General features: G+C 44.4%; 1 protein-coding gene across 3 annotated transcripts in view; it reads right to left on the bottom strand.

Moving 5' to 3' along the window:
- Nucleotides 1-7,206: 7,206 nt before the first annotated feature.
- Nucleotides 7,207-25,340, bottom strand: part of DOK5 (docking protein 5) — a 43,143-nt gene continuing 25,009 nt past the window's right edge. Inside the window, exons 3-9 of one of the 3 annotated variants that reach the window (XM_032705173.1) lie at nt 20,020-20,134; nt 19,800-19,919; nt 18,901-19,090; nt 17,442-17,577; nt 11,572-11,634; nt 11,229-11,349; nt 7,207-7,857 (exon numbers count right to left, since the gene is read on the bottom strand). In XM_032705173.1, the coding sequence (XP_032561064.1) occupies nt 7,790-7,857; nt 11,229-11,349; nt 11,572-11,634; nt 17,442-17,577; nt 18,901-19,090; nt 19,800-19,919; nt 20,020-20,134 (813 nt within the window). In that variant the 3' untranslated portion in view covers nt 7,207-7,789. The remainder of the gene's footprint in view (nt 7,858-11,228; nt 11,350-11,571; nt 11,635-17,441; nt 17,578-18,900; nt 19,091-19,799; nt 19,920-20,019; nt 20,135-25,340) is intronic. The other 2 variants (XM_032705174.1, XM_032705175.1) reach the window with 2 other exon arrangements.

Here is a 25,340-nt window from a genome sequence, read left to right as displayed (position 1 = left end):
TCACAGGCTGGTTCAACCTGTGCACCTGGTTCTGCTGCAAATGAGGACACACTTCAAAAGAGACCACTGAGCAAACAAAGAAATAAAATGAAAGCAATCAGAGTGTATCAAACCTTCCCAGATAATTAAACTCTAATTAAGCATTCTGTTCTTACTTTGAACCATAGATCACACAATTTAAACAATTTTCCTCCAGGATTTAACAGTCATGTGTGGCAAAGGAAAAGCAACTTCCAATTGATTTTGTTTCACTCTGTAAGTAAGTAAATTGAATAATACATGTGATAAATGCTAGAAATAACAGATCCTTCCCAAACAAAGATAAATGGAATTCTTATTTTATATGTGCTGCTCCAGGTGGACCCTGGCCTTGGATTGATCCTTTCTGGCTCGCTGCAAAAGGTCAGCAAAGGTCTGCCACACGAACATTTTTCTTGCAAATATTTGCTACCTTTCTGGAGTAGAGAAAAGGACAGACTGTGCTGGAGACCCACCACGGATTCCAGGAGGGAAAATTACTCAAGGCCTCTCAAGGTTTGGTTTGACGCTGGAGATGCCTTTGGTGAAACTCCAAATGCCTCAAGAAGAAAGAGAAGAAAACAGTAAGAATGTGCAGTTAGCCTGGGTCAAGACAGGTCACCTGATATATTTCTCATAGAGCATCTGTGCCTGGGTCCTGCACCAAACCACCCTTCCTTCCCAAACCCGGGAATGTCTTGGAGGGACCACCCGTGAGTGTGAACCACCCTCTGGTGGGTGACTTCGGATGAAACAGAGGTTCTGTCTCGAGAATTTCCATGGACAGTCTGTATCCAAAGAGGAATCAGGTACCCCAGTGGCTTTCCAACTCCACATCAGTGACCTGGTTCTCTCTTGGGAAGGATCAGGCTCTGCTGGGATCCTTTCCACTTGTGGTGGGAGCTGCAGGGTCTGGACAGGAGAGCGGACAAGCGATAAGGGAGCCTGGACAGTCACTGCAGCTCCTCTCACAGGGCAGGGCTGGGTCACCTCCTCCTTTTTGGGGCCTGCCATGGCTCCAAGGTGTGGTGGCACCTGGACAGACCACAGATTTGTTTTTCCAATCCATTTCTTCATTTGGCTTAAGGAAGGACATGGTTTTGCTGGGGCTTTCCATGGACATCCCTCCATCAGAGCCACTCTTGCCCCTCCTTGCTGCCTGTATCCAGGGGCATTCCAGTGTCCCAATACATGGAGCTGCTTTAAGTCTACACCCACTACAATTAGAAGGCCCATGAAAGTCTGGCCTGGCCTTCATTTTGAGACAAACACATGAAGAAAAGGGCAGGTTACTCATGAGTAACCCTGGGGACTTCAGAGCAGAGCTCCTGAGCAGCTTCAGCTGTGACAGGTCCCTCCAACACCTTATCTTTCACAGCTGGTAGAGGAGCTATAGATCTAATTTTGCCACCTTTTTCCTTCCTACACTGCAGAACAGCATTTATGTGTTTCATTTATGAATGTAGGTACACTTTCATTTTACTGAATGTGCCAAAAACAGAGATCACACTTCATTAATGCTGTCTGGCTTTCAGCTGAGTCATTCCACCTTGTGGAGAAATAAGTATTTATGCAACTATTTACTTCAGTTTTATGGACAATATATTCCAAAAGGGTGCACTGCCTTCAGCACTACAGGTTTTCTATATAATTTGTCCTCTCATTATGTAAAATAATCTTGATTCAGTCAAAAAGATACAATAAATTATATTAGCAAGTGAATTTCTCTTAGTCATTTTTTAACAGCTTTTACCCAGTGGTCTCAAAGTACAGACAATATCTGATTAGAAGCTATAATTTGATAAAGGCATGATTTCATATACTACACAAAGAGTGTGTCCACCTCTGTGGTGGAGACGCCACACTTGGGAAGGTCACAGCAGAATATAAAAGTATAGGACAGAAGGTTAGGGAAAGTCAGCCTGGAAATCTGAGAGACAAAATTCAGGCAGTTGTCAGGGTTTAACTGTGGCTGGGGTGCAATTCCACACATTAAAAAAACCCAAACCAAGAGCATCTTAACGAGCACAGGTAATTAGAGTCTCATTTTTATGTGTCCTTTAAAAGATAATTTGTCCAGTAGGACCAGACGTCTTCTCCACACTGTTTTATGTGGTCTTTATCCCATTGTTTCTGAAAATGGTAGCACTGTTACTACACGACTATCCTGGGAACTCCTGCCTGCAGATGTACCATTCTCATTGTTAGGATGTGGAAAATCAAGTGTCACAGGATCCCAGAATGGTTTGGGTTGGAAAGGACCTTAAAGATCATCTTATTCCAACCCCTGCCATGGGCAGGGACACCTTCCACTATCCCAGGCTGCCCCACCCAACCTGGCCTTGGACACTTGCAGGGATGGGGCAGCCACAGCTTCTCTGGGCAAACAGTGCTGTAGGAAACCCAGCTTGGACTGGAAACAGAGCCTGGACCAAACAATGGGTCCATGTAGACATTGCCAGTTCCCTCACCTGAGCATATAAAACCCTTCTTTTTGCCGGAGATCCCTTTTGGAATAACCCACACGTTTTCCTTGTTCCCAGTGATACAAAAGCGAGGGAAGGCACCACAACGCAGATAAAAATCAGTGTGAGATATTTTGAGGTTATCAGCTCTAACCCCAGTTTCAGAGGGTTGAGAGCACCGAGCAGATACAGGTAAAGGAGCAGCTGCTGTTCCCATCCCCAGGCCAAGGCTGGCATTCCCATTCCCAGGCCAAGGCTGGCATCCCGTGGCAGGGACTGGCATCGCGCCGCTCCAGCGGCTCCGGGAGCCAAACACACTCCCAGCTACTTGTGTTAATCCTTTCTATATTTTCCCACCTTCTGTGGCTAGAAAGCCAGGAATTCATTTCATCATAGAGACTATAACTTTTTTTTTTTTTTTGGATGGCTTGGAGCAAATCAACACCTCACTGCTTTTCTCTCAGATTTCCAGAGCGTTTAAAAAAGGGATGGCTGGGAAAACACTCCTAAACAAACCCAACCAGGCTCATTGTCTCAACACCTAATTCCATGGTTTGGCTTATCAGGAGGTAGAACAATCCATAGGCTAAATACTACAGAGAAAGCCCCTAAATAAACTTTTTCCTGGCAAGTTTATTTGCTGGCATTTGTAAATCCATGGAGGAAGTGTCAAGCAACGAATACAGCCCAGGCCTGGGTTCTAATTAGAGCCTTCTATTTGAAAACAGCCTTTCTTTAAACACTACGGGACCACTGGTAGTGATGGAATATTCCCTAAAAATAAGAAAATGGTTCATTAGCCTTCATGGAAAGAGAAGATCAATCTGCCCTTGTGAAAGTTAATGAATACACAGAAATATCACATCCTGACCCCTGATCCCAATGCCTGAGGCAGCAGGATTATTATGCACTCACTGGAATTGCTCAGCAACAGGACTCAGATACAACTCTGATTGAATTAATTCTATCTGTGTGATTACTTAAATTAATGGCATTCTGGCTGCAAGTCACAAATTTCAAGAGATGTTCATCTGCTTAAATATTAATGATGCTTTTCTGCTGTAAGGTGTGAGAAGGGAAAGGAAAACTAAACACTAACAATTTTAGGAATAAGCATGAACAGCACTACAAGCATGAAAAATAAAAACTATTTCACTCAGACAAATGCTGAAACAACCCACCTAAATCACTGCCCTCCCTCAAGGAGGCAAAAACTGTGTTGTTAGATCTTGGTCCAGCAAAAAATGGAAGATCTCCTTTATTAAAGAAAAAAAGATTAAAAAAGGTTTTGAACTGTGATGAAAATACCTTGAGGTCTTGAGTGACTTTTGGCAAGTCCTTGTACGATTCCATGGGAATATAAAATGGAAACAGAGAGGATGTGCCCCGTGCTATTCCTCTCAGCAGCACCATAATTTACAGCAGTTCCATCCCCCTCAGTGCTATTTTAGATAACGACATTTACATTCTGTTACCTGTAATAAAAACAACTACGAAAAAGGAACGGAACTTGAAGTCTTGATATTAGATTATTTTTTTTCCCATTAAGCACTTGATTGCAAGATTATCCTTTAAGGATTGTTATCCAGAGTTCTGCTGGACCCTCTCCCCACTGTGCTGTTACCAGTATGCTGGTTCATTCCTCCTCAAAAGAGAGAATAACTTTTCTTAGCCTGGATTTGAGAGTGGGTTAAGCAGCCCCATGCTTTCTATCTGACCCTTTCTTCTCTTTACCCCTAAAACATATCCTTCCATCTCCACTATTATGAGCTGCAGGTTGGCCACTGGTCTTTTGTGGGATGAAAGGGAGCAGGGGTCTGGCATTTCTGTTGGATCTCGTGCCTGAGGAGCAGCAGAGTGCTACCAAGAGCTGTGTGAATGGGAGAGGTTACCCAAAGCTCGTTGGGATGACTCTGCACAACACTTCCGTGCCTTTGAAAAAGTTATCTGGGAAGCTCTGTGGATGTTCAAGGAAGAACAAGGTTGAAGGATATAAAAGGCCGTGCTGGAATGAGGTGGAGCAAATGAAACCGGGCTGCAAAATTGTTATTGTCCTTTCCACACACAGCACAAGCTCAAAAAACCCTTTGTGAAGGTCTGTTAACGTGGAGGGGCTGCCTGCAGGGCAGACACCGAGGAAAATTAGCCCTCAAGGATTTGTCACACACTGATCCTTGAATCCCTGGTAACCCTGAACCCCCCAGCCCTACAAATGGGTTTGCAGCACACTTTCTGAAGTGCATCTCTTCAGACAGAGCACAGCTCTGAGGGATTTCCACTCAGTCCAGCATCTCTCTTCACCAGTGTATCAGGTACCACAGTAAATCAACTGGCACAAACAGCATCATCATCACTTATCCACAGTCTGCTGTGCAGTCTGAACACTCTGGCTCCAAACCAGGGAAGCCCTTTCCTTTGCCCTAAATCCATTTACTACAGGAGTAGCAAACTCTCCAAACTCTCTCACTTCCTTCAGCCACTGACCTTCCTCACTGAGCCAGCAGTGACACAAAGAGAAATTAAATCTATTAGTATCAAAAATTAAAACAAAGCAGCTTCTTGATATCGTGTCATACACAACCTAATTCAAAGCAAAGTTACTTTTAGACTGTTTTTCCATCTTTCACTGACAGTTTCACTCTCAAGAATAATATCAGAGTTAGTTGATTTAATGACCCTTCATTTAAAGGACAAGGTTGGAGTGGTTTTTTCTGTCCTCTTTGTAATTGAACTGTTCAAGCACAGATAGTCCTGCTATATCAATCACTGCATGAGTGAAAGGTGAATAAAAGCATTTACTGAACTGTCATATCCATGATAAAACAGCAGATGCTGCCAGCTCCAAAGGGAACACATTAGCAGAAGTAATCCTGAAAGATAAAGACCTATTAGTCATAACATGTCTTTCAATCACTTATTTATGTTAGCAGTTCAGCTTGGAAATAAAGTGAACATAGTGCTTATTTATAATAAATTAAGCTTAACTCTGCACTATGGTGTTCCTTAAACAATAATGGCACATTAATTTTTTTCCTTCAGAAACACATTTACCTTCACCACACTCAGGGTTTGCTTCCCTGAGAGCCTCCCTCACCTCTAGTTTTGTTACTACAACCCTCCTGGATGTAGAAATCCAACATCTTACCTTTTTTCCAGTGTTTTAGTCCACAATTGATAATATGTTTATTAAACTGGTAGATCCTAAGCCTAAAACCAGATCTTGCTGGAGTGACTGGTTACTTCAGGACGCTGTAACAAACAGAAAGGCTGAATTGGCTTGGAAACATCTGCTTCTTCCCTATTCCTGGAGAGGAATTCTGTTTAGTAGAGGAAGGTAAAGACATGAGAGAGCACACAGGGCACTTCAGGAGCTGGAGTATCCCACGGTGTCAGCTGTGACCAGGCACAGCTCTGAGCACACCCTGACTCCAGCCAAGACCTCGCCAGCCTAAAGCAGAGCAGAATTATATCAGCTGCCTTGAAAGCCAAACCCTTTCACCTTCCCTTATGACACTTAGTTGTTTAGCAGCAACACAGCCTTGCTGCCTCATGTTCCACTTGCAAACTGCTACAGCCCCTATATCCCTTCCAAAGAGCTGCTCTCTTGTTCCCCTTCCCATCAGGTATTTGGGTAGTCAGTTAAGCCTTGCTTAGAACCACTTGTCCCTATTGAATTTCTTTGAATTTACCCAATTAATTCTGTATTCTAATCTTGTGGTCCTGTGTCTTTCCTTCCCATGTTATAGATCTGCATTTTTAATAAGCACACTGCCCACTGCTCCATCCCACATTAACCCCAGCTGGGAGCAGACACTGGTTACCCTAATCCAGCAGGAACACTGACATCACCTCTGAGCACAGCTCACTGTGGAAGCAGAGTTTGGAAATCTACTTTTAGTCATCGTGTGGGTCACGATCAACGCCACGTCCTCCCAGTCTGCTCTAAAACTTCATATTCATATTAAAAGCCAAGATATTTGTTATTTTCACTCCAAGACCATTACCTCTGTCCTCTGAGAAAATTAGCCTGTGCCAACTCATTCTCCATAAACGTGAACAAATGAGGTTCATTCTCTACAAACCTACTCTGGCCACTGCGTTCTTTTACTTCTCTTCTGGGATATCTGCTGAAAAATGAGCTGCTGACACACATGCTTGGATAAATGCAATTACCATTAGGTTTTTTGGTATCCAATATTTTAACAATTAAAAATATGCAGAGCCCATACTCCCCCTTAGTCCTTAAGCTTGTTAGGTGAGCAGGAATGAGGGGTTAGAGATGATCAGTCTGATCTAACCTGATCAGGCCTTCTTACCCAGAGCTTGTTAACGAGCTGATTTACCTACACCTCGCTCATTCACTAGCATTTAGGATAATCACAATTTTCTGTCCACAGCTGTTCTCCAATTCTGACCATTTGGCACAGCAACAGCAGTCAAATGTGCTATTTCTGAAAGTCTGTTTGCTGTTGAGATGAAGCTATGAAAGCAGTGTCTAACATGGATGCTGTCACAAAACTGAAAAAATCATCTTTCTGCCACAAAACGTTTTTGGCATTGTGAGATTCCTGATGAATCTCCTCTGCTTCCCCAGAAATCCCAACAAGTGGTTGTGTGGCTTTGGATATCAAGGAAACCACTGTCCTTCCTCCTAGTGCCCTAATGCCTCCACAAGAGCTGTTTGTGATACTGCCAGTGATGACAAAAAGCACTGTACCACAAATTCAGTGGGACTTTTTTATTTTAAACGTTTACAGAGATGGAAATAAATACAGGAAAGAGAAGACAGAGAGGGTGCTTTTAAAAGAAATCAATCAAGTCTTCATCAGGCTTCAAACAGGAAAAATTGTATCCTAGAGCTGCTTAAAACTGGCCACCATTCCAAAGGGCAAGGATTAGGTTAACAATAATGTAAATAACTAAAGATAAGCATTGCCACAAACAAGGGGGACACAGCAGTGAACACACAGCTGTAAGAGACAAAAATGGAACCACACTACCACAGGAGAGTCTCATATATTTACAACATACCTATCATACAAAATCATTTGGAAGTATTTAGGGAGTGATTTCTTCTCTGTCCAACTGTAAGATATAAAAGAGACACCGCAGGGTTTGTTGGGTTTGTTCCTCTCCCCAGTAATAGTTTCTGCTTTTGTCGAAGTTTAGAAAATCCTTGGTATTGCAAGATCCTTTCATCCATCCTGGACTTCTCCACGTTTCCATCCTTATCATCATCATCATCACTGTCATCCACTGGGGCAGTTGGTCAGGAGACAAGAGTTTATGAAGTTCTTTACAGTCTTTTATCGATGGTCTGACCTGTAGGTTGGAAAAGTGTCCGTGCGATGAAGCTTCACTGGGCTGGAAACATCTTCACCAAGTCAGATGTGAAAAAAACAGAAGAAACCTCAGTAAGACACAGGCACCTCAGTCAGTGTTCTACACAGGACTATGTGAACTTCACAGAATTTTAATTAAACCTATCCCTGCTTCATCTGCTGCTCCATCTCAGAAACATCTGCACTCAGATTTTCTTTACCATTTCCTTCAGAACAGAAATTTGTACAAAGCAAATTAAGTTTTTTAAAGCTCCGAATTTGCATTTTAAATGAAAAATGCACTTTTGCTCCCAATATTAGCAGTAGATCTTTCCTGTACATTAGAAAAGAGGACAAAAACCAATTCAGAAATCACTATCCCAGGTTGCTCCAAGCCCCGTCCAACCTGGCCTTGGACGCTTCCAGGGATGGGGCAGCCACAGCTTCTCTGAGCAACCTGTGCCAGGGCCTCTCCCCCCTCACAGGGAAGAATTGCTTCCCAATATCCCATCTAACCCTGCCCTCTGTCAGTGTGAAGCCATTCCCCCTTGTCCTGTCACTCCAGGTCTCCATCTTTCTTGTAGCTCCTTCAGGCACTCGAAGGCCACAATCAGGTCACCCCAGAGCCTTCTCTTCTGTAGGCTGAACAATCCCAATTCCCTCAGCCTTTCCCCATAGCAGAGGTGCCCCATCCCTCTGATCAACTTGGTGGCCCAGAATTTGGGAACCTGATCTAATTAGATACCACTGAAGTAGGAGCCCTGACTGCTGAGCAACACGAGGCCTTTAATGTCTCTCCTAATTCCAACATTAGCTGCCTGACTGACTTATTCCACAAAGACTTTGACCCCCTTCTCATGACAACAGACTCTCCTAAGGATCCTTTTTTCCCAGTTTAGCAAGCAAAGCTATTTTTCTAAATATAAACCCAGTGGTTTGTGCCCATACAGTCTATTTGTCTTGTGTCAACTCTGAATTACTGTTTTAATAAAGGGCTTCACAGTAAGGCACAGCAAGCCCAGTACACTGCCTGTGTGACAGGGCTGGAGCAGCCCTGTCCCCCTGTGCCACAGGCTGCCACCAGCAGCTCATCTTCCCATGCCCTAATTTATTGAACAAATCTGAACAGCCACGTAAATGCTGCTTTTTTATTCATCCCTCCTCTGGTTAACTGAGGCTTTCCACGTGCTGCCTGCCCCCTCTAGTGTTGGAAAAAAGGAACAAGGAAAAATATCACCTTTTAGGGGTTTTTTGTTTGTTTGTTGTTTTGGTTTTGGGGGGTTTTTTTAGTTTTTTTTCCTGAAAGCCAGAGGACCAGACTAGAATATGGCTACATGTGTCAGGGCTGTAATTTTCAATCACAGATGGTGACATTCCATGTCATGGAGGTGTTAAACTCCACTGGATTTATTTAAAAAAATAAAGTTAAGTACCTATCACCCATTATTCCTTGAGAAATTCCTGGAATATGAGAGGAGGGGAAAAAAGAAACGGAAAAAAGGACATGACTCTAAATGTTTTCCAAATCAGGAGGTTCAAAACTGTGATTTCGGAATGCTTGATGCTGGTAAATGTTGTCTCCATGTTCGTGCCAGAAAGCCCTGCCAGCTCCTGAGGTTTTCTGCTAAGCACAGGTCTACCTGTGGGGATTTTTGCAACAGGAATGGTCCTGGGTGCAGCACACACCAGCCCTGAAGGTCAGGGATGACAGAGAAATAACACATATCTGATGGCCAAGCTGGGCTTCACCTTCTAATGGCCCAGTGGTGAAGGGAAACTGCTTCAGTTCATCAATCCACCACGAGAAGCTGTGGTTGCCCCATCCCTGGAAGTGTCCAAGGCCAGGTTGGACGGGGCTCTGAGCAACCTGGGCTAGTGGAAGGTGTCCCTGCCCATGGCAGGGGGTGGAAAGAGATTATCTTTAAGGTCCCTTCCAATCCAGGCCATTTCATGATTATAAAACTGTTATCATCCAAATGTTTAATCCAGCTCAGCCTCTATTCCATCCATTATGGAAACAAGTTCTGGCAGGTTCTGGCTCCCTCCACTCAATACTCCAGGCTGCTACGTTCTATTAAGGGTTTAGCCTGTTTTCTGGCTTTTCCAAGACCCTGATCCTGACCCACAACTCACTGATACCAACTGCTGCACCAACACAAACTCAGCCAAATCCATGGAGCTGACAGTGGAAGAGTGTGCTTGAAATACAAATGGGGTTTTGGTTGGAGTTTTTAATTCTGAAAACACACAGAACCACACAATGCTGACTTTAGTCTGAGCACCAGCAGCTCCTACTCCAGGTGCCTCTGGGGAAATCAGCACAAAGCATCAGTTAAACACTTGAGGTGCTGTGGTTTCCACTCTCAGGAGACTGAAGTTCAGATTTTAAACACTCTCTGAAACACTTGGAGGGCAGAGATGCTTCCCTGACAGCCTTCCTGCCTGCAGGAGCAGTGGGGTCCCTCCCACCCCATCCAGGCACTCAGGAACCACTAGATGTCCCTTGGTGACAGCAGGGGAACCACTGGGAGCAACCCTCCCTCTCTGCAGACCCAGGAGGTGCTCAGGCATGAGGGGACTGAACTGTGCTGCCCCTTGGACTGGCAGCAAGGAGGGGATTTGGAGAAGACACGTGCCCACCCCTGGGTCACACTGCAGTGCACAGTGGCAGCACTGCAGCTGCTCAAAAACCAGTTTTCTAGAATTACTTGTCATGGCCATTTCCTTTTACTTTCCCTATTCCAGCTATTTTTGAGGATATGTCCTCAAAGAGGACATATCCTCAAAAAGGATATGGCTGCATCGCTCTTAGCACAATGCAGCCACCCAAAGGGGAGGGGAGCCAAATGGGTTTAAGTCTGGCAAAAAATCAGGTGCAGCTAAGGGTTTGGTAGAAGAAAGGACTGGGCACATTTGGTAACTGGCCATCCTGTAGAAATGGTCAGAAAACCTGTCAAATGAAGGATCCCACTCCAACGGGAAGTAAGAAGAGGAGAACCTACTGATGACAACCCCTGTGCCAAACTGTCCATCCCAACAAGGTTCTCTGAGTTCTCTGTATATGTAAAACTCTCACATCAGCCTGGCTGTTGGTATTTCTCTGTTTGAGGGGAAAATGGGAGCACTTGCAGGGGAACAGGGTGGGGGGCACAATGTGACTTCCCACAGCACTGAGCCTTGTGCCCCAGCTCAGAGCAGCATCACAGAGCCCCTGAGCACAATCCCTTGGGTTTACACCCCCTGTCTGCCCTGTCCTGTCCTGCCCAGGCTTCAGCAGAGCCTTCCTGACCTCGAGCTGAGGGAACGTGCCTTCTCTCCCGCAGCCCGACGGCAGCGGCTCAGCCTGGACGTCACCCTGCAGTGGGATGGACAGACAGGGCAGTGCCCCAGCAGTGCCAGGAGCTGTGCCCTGACCCCCCCTTACCTTGCAGGCCGTAGAGCTGCCCCGTGCTGTGCTGCCGGGTGATGTGGTGCCAGTAGGCGCTGCGGGGCAGGGGCACCATGGCACTGAGGGACACGGCACGCTCGCTCAGCTTCAGCTGCAGCTGCAAAGGGACACCAAGGACACGGTCTGAAACAGCACCACCTCTGCCTGCAAGAAGTTCTAACAAAACAACCAGCACAGCCTCTCACTCCCTCCCTCCCTCTGCCCCCTGCACGGCAGCAATGACCAACTGGTTAGTCTCCACAGCAGCAAGGACTAACCGGTTAGTCTCTAACACAGCATGGGTTAGGAGGCCACGCTGCTGTTTCACACCACAGCTCACCTTGGTGCTCCCCTGGTCCTGGGCAAGCCCTGCTTCCCCCGAGGGGAGTCCTAACCCAAGCAGCTGAAAGAGAAACTGGGGATCAGCAGAAGGCAGGGCAGTGCTGGTGTGTTCCCCCTTTGGCAGCACAGCCAGCAGAGGGTCTTCCCAGCTACACAAGCACCTTCCCAAAGCTAAATACAGCCCCAGAACACTGAGAACCTGACTGGATACGTCCCATGTGTGAGGACAAGTTGTTCTCGTTCGTTTTGAGGCATTTTCTATTCATCTCCCCTCTCCTACAGCCAAGGACCTTGCCAGCTGGATGGCACAGAAGTCCAACAGGAGATGGATAACTGCATCCTTCCCCAAGATTCCTCGAATGAACAGCACATCCAAGGGTGCTCAGGAGAGCACGTGGGCTGCAGTGCATTGCTGGGAGCCCCATCCCACACTTCCCCCTGCATACAGGGCCTTCAGCTACATTTTCTTACCTAATCACAGCCCCTTGTTATTTATACTGGATTTAACACAAAAATACATGAGAACTGACTACCTCCAGGCATTCTTACATGAATTCAATAAGATATATGTGCAAGCTGATAAAAATATTTGGATTTTATCATAAGCTTCAGAATAACCCTGGGATAAGCTCAGTTAAAGCCTGGTGCAAATAAAGCCAAGGTTGTGGGTTCGATCCCTGTGTGAGCCATTCACTTAAGAGTTGGACTTGATGATCCTTGTGGGGCCCTTCCAACTCAGAAAATCTGTGGACTCTCTGAGAATACAGGTAAAATTCTCCTCCCAAAGCTCAGGGAAACACCATTCAAACATACCAAGGCTCAACTAGACTTTTCTAATTTATGAAGACAGTTTTTTACAAAAGAGTAAGTTTTACATTTTAGTTTCACAAAACCAGAGGTGACAGAACCTTTTACAAGAAAATATTTTGAAGCAAAAGCAAACAGGCAAAGCAAGCACAGAAAAGGGGTGAGGGCTGGGTATATCCAAAGAGACCAATTTCCAAGTTATTCAGAGGTGCCTTCTACTTTCAACCTCCTCTCTGTGCAGTGGACATCTGTGATGTGAAGGTAAAACTAAACCAGATCAAGCCCAGCTCAAGTCCTGCTCTGAAAACACCCACCTCCACATCAGCTGGATGTGAGTCACTGCACCAGGACCCACCTACACCATGTTCATCACAGTTCCTTTGCAGTGTCACCACACACACACCTTGGCACCATGGAAACAACCAACCAGGGATCTTGTACAGGGAATACCAATCAGGGATGATGGCATTTCTCAGCTGCAGGTATCTCTTGTGGAGGTTTCATTTACTGGTGAGTTGGACAGCGAGCTAAGGAAGTTCAAGCAATAGTTCAGCTGTCAGCAGGAGTACAAAAACCAACAGGCTGGCTTGGGAGACAAAAAACCACAGACACAGCCAGAGAAAGACTAAATAATGACCCAGAAAAGGGCCTGAACTCAATCAGCAGGGGAAGAAGTTAAAAAGTCCAGAGCTGAAGATAAGAATTAGTGTGTTCCATGCTGAATACACAGCGTCTCATCAAACCGCCTCGGCCTGCGAGCACCGGCGGCTTTAATGGTGATTGATTCCATTCCCACAATTAACCTACTGCGTCTCTGTGGCAACACAACGAGGAGGGATAAGTTGCTAACGCCCTGGCTCTGTGCCACAGGAGCACCCAGAGCTGGGAGCAGGTCCCACAGCCAGCATTGACATGCTGGAGCACGTCTGGGCACAGGCTGGAGCCAGGCGGGACGTGCGGCTCTACACATCATTAACACAGCTAATAAACTGATAACCAGAGGGCACCAAATCTCCACCCTCACCCATTTCTGCTCAGAGGAGGAGGAGAACGAAGCTGAGCAAGGGATCAGGATCCCCAGAGAGACTCAAACACAGCACCCTGCACATAAAACAGGCAGCAAGTGATGCTCGGTCACACTTAAACACACACAGCAAAGATGGGAGGAGCTGTGAGGGACAACCAAAAGCCACCCCACAGCTCTGGATGCTACAAGAAACCCATGGAGGAAGGGGATGGAGCAGCTCCCAGCCACTGTCTGGAGCAGCTGGGGAGCTGCTGCCCCACCTCTTGACTTCTTGTCATCTGGACGGTGACACCAGCTCTGGACCAAACACAGGGTGTTGGGTCTCAGAAGTCCTGGGGCTCACAGAGGAAAGATTAAGTATTCTCTTTCTTGGATCCCACCTGAACAAATTGGCAAACTTGCATTAAAAATTACAAAAATTAAGAAAAAGTACTGGAAAAAAAAAAAAAACAACAAACAAAAAACAAAAAACCACACAAAATCAGAACCCCCCCCCAAACAAACAAAAAACCCCAAAAGCAAACAAAGAAAAAATAATAAGAAGAAGCCCCTGCACACCAGTGTTCTCTCAGGTTAGCCATAAACACAGCTCCAAAAGGAAAGAAAACAAAGAAGATTTAAGATTTGTTAGGTTTGGTTGGTTTCCTCAGGCTGAACAACCTAATTTTCAAAGGTTTTGCAGGACAACTAGCACTTGAGGCAAATCCTCCTCTTGAAACCTCCCCCTCGGAGAAGATTGCACTCGCTGCGGTTTTGGGGGGGATTTTCTTCCCAGCAAATCGATCAAAATCAATTTGAACAATAATTGTTTAAGAAACATTTGCAACTTCATTATAGGAAAACTACAGACTGGTCAAGTAATAGAAACAACTTCAGGCATTAAGGGGCATCGACAGATTGCTGCTGTTTTGGCTGCTCTCTGTCTTGCACTAATGGTAAATATTCTAGAAGTTAACTCTGAGTTAACTCTGAGTTAATTCTGAATCTCTGTGGAAGTGGCCAGAGCTAACAGAGGCTCCAGCCTGGACAGAGACACATCAGATGGAACAAGTGCAAAGTGCCCACTTCAAGAGGGAAGAAGAGTCAGGGAAGGCTGCAGGAAACTGGCTGATAATCCGTTTCCATGAAGCACTGAGCTTGAGCTGCCAAGACTGGGAGCTTCACAGTTATTATTTCTTAGTGAGGTGTCAGGTTGTAATGTCTTTTTTAAAGCAACCTGAAGAGAGAGCAGTGAAGTCACAGCACTTGCTCCCATCAGTTTTCATGGCAACCAAATCCTCACGAAAATATAACCCGAAGAGGTATTTTCTTTCCATTGCCTGGCAAGGTAAAAGTGAAAGGAAAGAAATATTTGGATGGGATGGGTTACCAAATGACCAGAACGGCTTCATGCATCACTAAGCAAAGCCAGCTCGTTCTTGCCTTTAAAAGAGAAAAGGGAGAGAGCTGTGGATACACCCAGAAGGAAAACAAGCGACCCCCAGCTGTGGAAGTGTCCCAGGCTGGTGAGCACGTGCTCAGACCTGGGCACGAAGCAGCAGCAGCACGTGTGAGGGTGAGGTTCTATCCCAGGAACTGCTTTGCACCCACCTCCCATCTCAGGAGCCAGAGCCAGCTCCAGTCACGCTCTGAAGCACGTACTGGATGTGCAGGAGTGACTGCCAGGGAGGTGACAGACACATCAGAGCCCACGTTCTCAGCAGAACTTGGCAGCTTTATTTCACTCTGTCAGCATGGGATATTCAACTCTCTTTTTAACTTTTTCTTGCACAGGCTGCAGGAACCCTCAGGTAGCTTAGTAAAACCTTCCCCTCAGCCTTGGATAATCACTCCAGTGATATGGCAGTGGTCAGGATTCCAGGAGCAAACAGAAGACATTCAGTATAGACTTCATTTCTCACCACTACATCTCCTACTTTCTTCTTTTACTTACCCTTTCTGTAAATAACAACTCAAGCTTCACTAATACAAAGAATCCACACAGAATAAGTAAGTCTTGGAGACAGAAACAATACAGAAAGCTGAAGATTAAGTGCAAGCCTCTGAAATAAACTCCTTGTTGAAGTGTTCAAAAGCAGAAGAAAAATACAGGGGAAATCAATCAATTTGAACAAAGAGGTACTTTACAAATATTTTGTAATCAGCAAAATAAGCCACAGGAGTTCTACACTGATATAACAGCCCTCTGTCTAAACTCTTAAATCTGAATCCCAGATTTAGAATCTTGAACCCGAGAGAAGCCACCAAGTCTTAGTGAGTATTTTGGAACCAGGCAACATTCCTACGGCAGACTTGGGGAACTCATATTCAGGGGCACATGGACTCCTCTGAAACAACTGTATTCTGCTACTAAATTACAAGACTTTCAGTTCATCAGGAATATGTTGTTATTCCCTACTTAGCATTCTAGGATCTATAAAATTAGATTTAGGGATTGTGGTCATTCACTGAAAAAGCTTTGAGAGGTTGTGCAGCTGCTACCTATTGAAATCTACAGCAGCTCTGCATCTGTGCAGTCTGTGGGCATTTGTAAGATGGGAACTTTACAGTGCAGCATCAGACATCATCTATTAAAGATGCTATTTCATAAATGCAAAGCCAACAAATATGAAATTGCCTTCACTGTTGCTTCAGAACTGATCTCTTCTGCTTGAAAATGAAGTTGTGCTCTCAACAGGTTACTTGATCACTTCTGATCCTGGTGGATACAAATGTTAGTTAGTTACACTGACCTAGCCTAGGTTAATTTTAATCTGCTTAATTTAGTCACTGTTGAGTACTTATATCATCTAACAACCTGTCTCACAGTTTTGGATATTTTTGAATTAGAACTCCTTTTGTTAATTAGAACTAAAAGGTTCTTGGTTTTAAACAAAAGCCAAACCCAGCAAAGACTGTGGAAGAACAAAAGGACACCAAGTACTTAAGACAGTTTGTTCCCTTCTCCATCCCCTCAACATCCACTCTCATCTTTACTAAAATCTTCACAGTAATAATGGCATTTTCTATTTCATCCCAGCTGGTTCATCCAGTTAATACTGGGATAATTCATTACTACAACTTATCCCTGAAACTGAGACAGCAGAATTACTGAAAGGATTAGACATGGATAACAGCAGTGCTTATGTTTACAGCAAAGGAAAGAAGAAAGACTTGTTGCAGATTACTACTGCTTGGAATAGAGATGTTGTTTATAGCCAAGTTCTTCCACAGTTGTTCATTCTGTGCATTCTATATATTCCAGAAAACCTCTTATCTTCAGGATACTAATTTTGTTGCCAGAGTCACCCTGTGAGTCCTGGAGTGCAGAGACCAATTGAGAAATGAGATAAACAAAACTCTCCTTCTCACTCTACAGGCTTCATAAGCAAACAAAAAATTAAATTAGAAGTTAATAAGACCCTGAAACACATTAGGTGCAAGTGCCACAAAACTGCCTTCCTTAGACATAAAGCTTTTGGAGATCCCTCACTATCTTTTCTGTTAGTTTTGCATCTTCCACTTCTGTATTTCCTACCAGCCACGTGTGTCATAAACCAAGTTTTAGATACAAAAAGCACTTGTGGAAAATAGATATTCACTGAGAGACCAGGCAAACACCTAGTCCTCCCCCAGGGTTTAATGTGAACCATGTGACTCCTCCCAAATCTTCAGAGTGTAGACACCAATTCGCAAATGGAAAACTGAGCACGAGCCACAACACTTTGCAAATAGACTGATGAGAAATGCTTCCAACCAAACTCATGATGCTGATTCATCAAAGGAAACTAATGAGAATGTGCATTTATCTCTGTATCAATTCACACTTATTGACAGCTTTGCAAACACGAACATCGAGGACTGAAAGTTTCCCTCTTGTTTTGATTCTTGAAAATGAATTGCAGTTATACATATTACCCTGAATTTATAATCAAGCAGAATTTAATAAGAGCAATAATCAGAATCTTTAAATCAAAACTTAAAATCCCACTGAAGACATATATTGGTGGTTGGATATTCCAGCCTGGAATACCAGGCCTAACAAGCAGCCGTACCATGGAATTTTTCACACTCTGCAGCAAACGCTCGTGTTGTTCTGCTATGGCCAAAGCAGCTGAGTGAACCTTCTGATAGATTGCTTCCCCATCCCTGGTCTGAAAGATGAACAGTCCTTCTCCTGTGTCACACATCCTGCCAAAGCAAGAGCAGAAGGGATCCAGGTGTGAGATGGAAGTTTACAGGTCACCACGAACAAGCAAAACTTTCCTGTGCTGCTCTAGAAGTGTTGCTGCACAGGCAGTGAGAAACAACGGTGGCTGAAATAGGGAACAAAGTTATTTGAAAGTCTTTGCCCCTGGTTCTTAGCAACCCTGGTCCAATCTCACTGTTTCAGGCCATATTTGTGTTGCCTCAGCCAGGGGACTCAGCTCAGCACTGCTGATCTATCACAAGCTCTGGAGACTTCACACACCAGACCCAGATTTTTTATATTTAGACACCATCTAGAATTTGTGCCAGGTAAGATTAATTTGTCTTTCCCCTTCAGACTTTTAACACTGCCAGTAATGAGTTTTGCACAGCTTTATCTTCCACTTGAAACAATAAATACAAATCCTCTGTGTCCCAATTGGATTGTCCTGATGCATTATCAGCTAAATGAAAATGTATTCCTTCCCCTCCCCAAGAGGGCTAAATCCTGCATAATATGGAGGATGGAAATCCAAATGCCTTTTCTCTGCCCAGATAAGTTAATTGTACGATCTGTTTCTCTTTTACTATTGTAATTCTTTAATGTGCTGATCTAAAATAAAGCATCCATATCCCCTGAGAATTATTTGATGGTTGAGTTCAATAACCCCAGTGCTCCAGCTCCAGCCAAAGTCTTCAGCTCATTACAACAGAGCTGCAGGAGCAATACAGAACATCTCTAAAACACGGAATTGCATTCACATTTCCTATAAATCCATTTGTTGAAAAACAAACAAACAAACAAACAAAAATCAGTGAAAAACAGGAGTCCCTTCTCCTTTAGTTTGCTTTTGGGAAACAACTTGGCACTCACTGCCCTCAAGACCAAACTCCACTTCTCCTGGTACAGACCCCATAACTCTCTGCCCAAAGGTCCACGTTGTACAAATTCTGGAATGATGTTCACCTCTTCTTCCCGGATCTGTCCATCCAGTTCTCTGGCTCATATACTGCTTTATTTAAGTATAACTCTATACAGTAACATCCAACACTGTTCCCCTCCACCCTGCCATCCCCTGGGATACCTCAGCTCTCCCACACCCACCCTCAGGCACATTTATTCGGCAGCTGCTTCCATCCAACTGGGATTAAGATGGTTTTTGTTTGGTTTTATATTTGTTTCAATTTTTTTTTTTACTTTTTTAGGAGCGGGTCCAGACTGGCCTCTGGCTGAAGGTCAACACCTTTCAGAAGTGGTCCAGAGCACCACCCAGCAGCATCAGGAAATAAAAGCAATATATAATAATAAAATAAACCCAGACCTACCTCCCTGCTTCAAAGGTGAACCACGAGGGGTCCCGCCCGTAGCGTCGGAGGGCACTTAATGGCCAAGAGACGAGTTTAACTCTGGGATTCTGGATGTCCCAAAGACAGATATTCTCAAATGTTATCTGCAAGGTACATTCCCCATGCACATCTAAATTAGGGGATGGCATCAAATACACATTGAATCTCTCTGGGAGAAAAACAAAAGGTTAGTCTAAAATCCCTGCCCGTTACATGTGCAAGTCATTCAAGGAATTTCCTATTTTCCAGCTCTAATACATGATCTTATTTCCACTTAGAACAACTAATTCAGAAACAAAGACTCAGTTCCTTCCAGTACTCAATGAACTCCAGGCTTGGGGCAGTCAGAATGCTGCCCTCAAACATTTGTGCTTTCAGAGCCTGAAGAGAACTGCACCAGCACAATCCTGATATTTGCAAACAACTACTAAAATTGTGTGCAATAATAAATACATTGCTTGTGCAGGTAATTAGTTTATTTGCATAGGAAAGTGAAGTAGCCATGGGCTCAGGTTTTGCATGCAATTACTATTATTTATTATTTGCTTTACAATGCTGCCAAAGTGCCTCCATCACTGACATCATACAAGAAAACACACAACAAAAGACAGTTCCCATCTCCAAGAGCAACTAACTTGTCTGAGAAAGAAAAGTGCTGCTCCAAAATAATTCTAGTTACCTTAATTATTATCTCTGGCAGCAATTAAAAACAGTAGTCAAAAATAACCCCTCAAACAAACAAAACCAACCCCCACAAAACCGGAAGGAGGGCTTGGAAAAGCAATTTGTTCCTATTTATTTCTAATATCCACATGTACAGTTCAAAACGTTAAAATAATGCCATTAAAAGGTGAAAAGGTCAACATTTATGTACCTACCACTCTGCTCCCTCTCTACTCCAGATGCCAACAAGTCAGGCTCTCCAAGGCTAATGTCATTAATCCGTGTTCCAAGACACTCCATCTGCAGCACCTTGCACCACTCATCTGCCTCAAGTTCTGTATAAATGCCCAAAAATCTGTGTGTAGGTATATAATAATTTATAATTCCACAATTAATGTTCTTATGTTTTCTGATGTGTGTTACCATTTCACCCACCTGACTCACAAGCAAAGGTTTTGGAGGTGTCATCACTGAAATAAATCCCCACAGCGTGTTTCTTTGTGCTTTTTGGCATCCTTAATATATTCTTCACATTGTTGAGCTCCGTGACCTGAAAAAGCACAATTTGGAATTTTAATGAGGAGCTTGAAAAGAGATATATCCATTATTGACTGGGCAAGGAGAGGAGAGAATTATATCATGATGGAAAGGAGAGAGAAATGGGGAGACAGCACGTGTAACAGGCCTGTGATTGCTCTTAAAGAAAGGCAGCCTTGGCAGGAATCACCTCAGACATTCCCCCTGAAGACCCTGGAATATGAAGCAGCCACGTCCTGCAGCCTCTCCTGTCTGCACATGAGCTTCAGTGTGACACCATCCCAGCAGAATTTTAGCCAAGAGGTGGAATCAAAGCTCCCTCCAGTCTGAGAAATATTGACATGAAGGGCATGAGAAAGACCACACTGATGCAGCAGAAGCAAAGAGAGGTGAAGATGAAAATCTAAAGGATTCACCCATTTGGAGGAGCAAGTTCTGTTACAGCTTTCATCGTGGAGGACAAAGCTGTAGAATGGTGAAAGCTGCTCTCTAAATTATTGTTTGATGGAAAGTTGAGGATTTGTTAGAATGGCCCATTTAAAACAAACAAAAAAAATCAGTTTTAGTTATTAGAAAGTGGTTTAGATTTAAAGATTTGGACTTGTAAACAAAGATTTCTGTTGCCAAATACTGTTTGGAAAAACAGCTTTCATACCTCAAATAAATAAACACGGATTTGTTACCTTGTATACAGCTTTGGTAAATACACACCAGGTGGCTTTATATTTGTAACACGCACTTTCCACCCTCCCAACCCACAAACAATGCTCTTAAATTTGACTGAGGAGGAATTCCTCACTATTTAAAATAATTTTAATGTAAAGGTTAACACCCAACAAGGGAATCAGGAAGTTTCATTTCAACAGTCATTATCAGAAAATATTTCACTGATTCTTTTACACAGTAAGGGTTGAGGAGAGAGAGAAAGGGGGATAATTCAGCAGAGCTGTGCAACCCAACAACTTCACTCCTTTGGTTTGTTGGTTCTGTGGACTAGTTTCATATCCAGCTGTAACTCTAAACAAAGAAACCACAGCAATTGTCTTATAAATAAGACACAGGAATTATTAAGAGTTATCAGTGCTGAAGGTTTCAGCAACAAAAAACCCTCCTTTAGAGTATCCTGGGGTCAACCAGTATTTCATCCTAAGGCACTTTCTTCTTGGAGTCAATTTATATGCCCAGCCCCTTCGAGCAGCAGAGAACTGACAGCCAAAAATCACACTTCCAAGCAAGACCCCTGAAAAAGGTGTTCTTACTGGGAATGGAAGGAACAAAGAGCAGCTCATGGGCAACACTTCTCCAAAATAAAAATAAATGACAGATCCAATGGCAGAAAACTCATTTTATGGGCAGAAGCAGAAGGACATAATGGAAGGAACAGCCCATGGGGAACACTCCAAACCTTCTGCAGAGCTGCCAAATTTAGAACTCAGGTGTTTATAGCCTCCAGGTTGAAGATTTTGAGAAGTGTCAAAACGGAGACTTCCTAATTGCGCTTAATTTTGCAAGAGGATTTTTTGCTCTTCCAGGAAATCCTGTGATGGGAGCACATCCCCCAGTGCTAACCAGACACCGACAAACTCCTTGCTAAATATGATAAATCTGTCATAACCTATTCCCACCGTGCTCAGTACATGACAGGTCAAGCACAAATTGCCAGCTGCCAAGCTCCAATATATTTTTCTCAGGTGCCAAGAAAGGATTCAAATGCAAGAGGAAATAAAGAACCAGACTTTTTCATTCAGGACAGCAACTACCTTGACATTTAGACTGAGCACATTTACATTTCCTGCAAGGGAATGTGCTAATGAAGCTCTGTACCCTCACTACCAAAGTCAGCAGAATGTAGTCTTACATTTTAGAAATGAATCATTTTTCTACCTTGGATTTTTGCTAATGGAAAGCTCCATTCTGAAAATTAGGCAAATCACACTCCTACTGCTGGATATCCCACTGTCTCCAGCATGATGAATCCTGAGGATGCTGACAGGGCTCGGTGTGATCAGGAAAGGTTTGCACTGGTCAGAAAACAGGGAATTGCCTCTCTCTGCTGGCTCAGGAGCCAAAAGCACTTTCAGCAGTGTCAGAGGCACCAAGTGAACCCCATCAGCCCTGGGCTGGGGGACATCCCACATCCCCAGTGAGGGAGGTGGGATAATGAAGGGACTTAGGACAGAGCTTTAAAAACACATTAAATAAAATAATTCACAAAGAGGTTCCTGCAGGGGGTGGGAAAGGAAAATAACCCACCCAAACAGCATCACTGCTGCCCCTTGTGTGCAGCCTGAGTCAGGCTCCTCCAGGCCACATGGGAGTATGTTCATCCCTCTGGGAGTGAGAGAAGGACAAGATTAAAGCATTTGCTTTGTCTGCCCTGCACTACAGACACTCCTGATCACTGTTTCTCTTACTGTGACTTCAGCCTCATACCTTTTCCCTTCACCACTCCCAGCATCCCGAAGATCACAACCCCCAAGCTGACATGTTTTATTCTCCCTAGGGCTGTGAGCTGCAATTCCTGCCCTATCTCCCTCCATGAGCCCTGGCACAGAGCATCCACCACCCATTTTCTCTCATTTCTGTACCACTGGAGACATTCTGGACTTTCCAGTCTCTGTACTCCAACCTCCAGCTCACCCCTGCCCACCCAGAGGCTCCCAGCCTTGCACACTGTACGTGTCACATCCACCTTGCAGCTCTCCCAGGACTGTGTCAGCTCTAAATCCAGCCATGGGGAATGAGATTTGCTCTTGCCATACCTCAGACACCAGGATCTCCCTCCAGGAGAGCAAAAGCCCTGGCTTACAGCCTGGTCAAAGGAAAGGGCACATGATTTCACCCCCTGGGTGACGTCTGAAATCAACAGTATTATGTCATTAATGTCACCAATCATCAAATCCTTTGCAATTCATGTTTTAGCTGTGAACTGGGGGAGAAAAAGAAAGAGTACTTATATTTGGAGAAATCTAGCTACACCATTTGGCAGGTCCTGAGTTATTTTGTGCTGCACTGACTGCCTGAGAGCTCTTGTATAATGGCATTTCACAGGGCACAGCCTCAAAGCCTTCACATGCATCTCAAGGCTTCCCGGTGGCTTCTGCTGAGCTGCACAAGAGGCCATCAAAGCATCTCCCTTTGGAGGGTGACAGCCAGGCAGCCCCTGTTCTGACCCCTGACCCAGGTCCAAATGTCTGCAGCAAAATGCATATGCTCTGGGCTCTTCCCAGAGAGTTCCAGACTAAGGCTTCCTTCAGCACCAGGCACAGATGGACAAAATGTGGCACTCTGGGGCTCTCTCTGAGACCAGTGGCACAAGTGGTACCCTGCACAAGAGTCCCTTGAACCCAGCTTTCATACCTTCTGTCCTGGGCACAACCTTGTGGCAGCTGATTTTTATGTCTGGCAAAACAACACTCAATAAGCACCTGCCCTCTCTTCCTTTGGGGGCTGAAGTTGCCTTCACCTCTCAGAAGCCCAGAGATGCTCTCCACTTTGCTAATGGTTCTTCTGGCAAGATCCAGCTTTAGCCAAGAAGCAATTCCTGCAGGAAGGCTCCACAGTCACACCTGCACCCCTGAGGGAGATGTCACCTAAAGATCACGGTATTTGACCTGCTGTGTCACCCAAAAGGGGCTCCAAAACACCCTTGTTATCCCAGATGACTAAACAGCCTCCCTGTTGCTCACCCTTGAGCAACAGATGGTTCCAATTGTCTGGCACATTCGCACCCAATTCACACCGAGGAAGTGACAGGCTGCAAACACCCCCTCACCAGCTCTTGGAAAGGAGTCAGGAGCAGGCATCAAATACCTGCAAGTATCTCAGGCTCCAGTCTTCTTCTTCTTTTTTTTTTTTTTTTTCATTTTTAAATAACTCTCCTTCTGCCAGGCTCTTGCAAAAGAAGTGTTTTCATGATTAGTTCAATTAATGTAGGTTTTACTTATATGAGATTAGCAAATAATGTATATTTATCAACATAATTCTAAAATTCTAAACCACAACTATCAGATCTAAGACAGTGTTAACAGAGAAATCACAAGAAGAATGTTTTGTAAGGGGTTAAAGACCTCCCTTTGCATACTTGCCCCCTCCTCTTTACTCTCAAGCCTCCTTTACATTAGGATGACAATCCATATAATTGAAATACATTTCATTAGATTAAAAACTGAAATGCTTGCAGAGATGTGTGGTAAGAGAGTTCTGAACCAGGAACTGGGATTCATCATTCTCTTCCCAGCTGACAGAACAAGCAGACAGAGCTTCACCCTGACAGATGCACTCAGACAAAATTCTTCCATCTCTCCCATTCCCTTCAAAAACATGCCAAACACACAGTTTACTAAAAACGATCTTTAGCATTCAAGCTATTGTTTGAATTAGTGCATAATTCTCAAATATGGGGAGCCTTTCAGAACACAACACAAGGGAGTATATTTATTGCCTACGCACCTGTCATACTACTGGTTCTCATGTACCCTGGGTTTTAATCTTAATTAAGGACTCTGGTTCTGTCTTGGCTTACTGAAAATTGCCCCCATGATGAGTATACATCTAACATTTCCCAGGATACCCCAGGGGAACATTTAATGCAAAATGCTACTGCTCAGTTCTCCTTATAAGATTTGCCTGCACATATCTAACTTACTAATATGAATACCATACTAAAATTTTATATTGAATCACAGAATTGTTTGTGGAAGTGATCTTAAAGATCATCTCGTTCCACCCCTGCCATGGGCAGGGACACTTTCCACTAGCCCAGGTTGCTCCAAGCCCCATCCAACCTGGCCTTGGACACTCCCAGAGATGGGGCAGTCACAGCTTCTCTGGGCAACCTGTGCCAGGGCCTCACCACCCTCCCAGCCAAGAATTCCTTCCCAATATCCCATCTAACCCTACTCTCTGTTAGTTTGAAGCCATTCCCCCTTGTCCTGTCACTCCAGGCCCTTGGAAATAGTCCCTCTCCATCTTTCCTGTGGCTCCCTCAGGCACTGGAAGGCCACCATTAGGTCACCCCAGAGACTTCTCCTCTCCAGGCTGATCAATCCCAACTCTCTCAGCCTTTCCTCCCAGCAGAGCTGCTCCATCCCTCTGATCATCTTGGTGTCTCCTCTGCACTCACTCCAACAGCTCCACATCCTTTCCCAGAGCTGGAGGCAGCTCTGCAGGAAGGGTCTCACCTGAGCAAGGCAGAGGGGCTCAATCACCTCCCTTGA

This window comes from Chiroxiphia lanceolata, chromosome 17, assembly GCF_009829145.1.
Source record: "Chiroxiphia lanceolata isolate bChiLan1 chromosome 17, bChiLan1.pri, whole genome shotgun sequence".
Lineage (NCBI taxonomy): Eukaryota > Metazoa > Chordata > Aves > Passeriformes > Pipridae > Chiroxiphia > Chiroxiphia lanceolata.
This window is presented reverse-complemented; position numbering and strand designations above follow the sequence as displayed.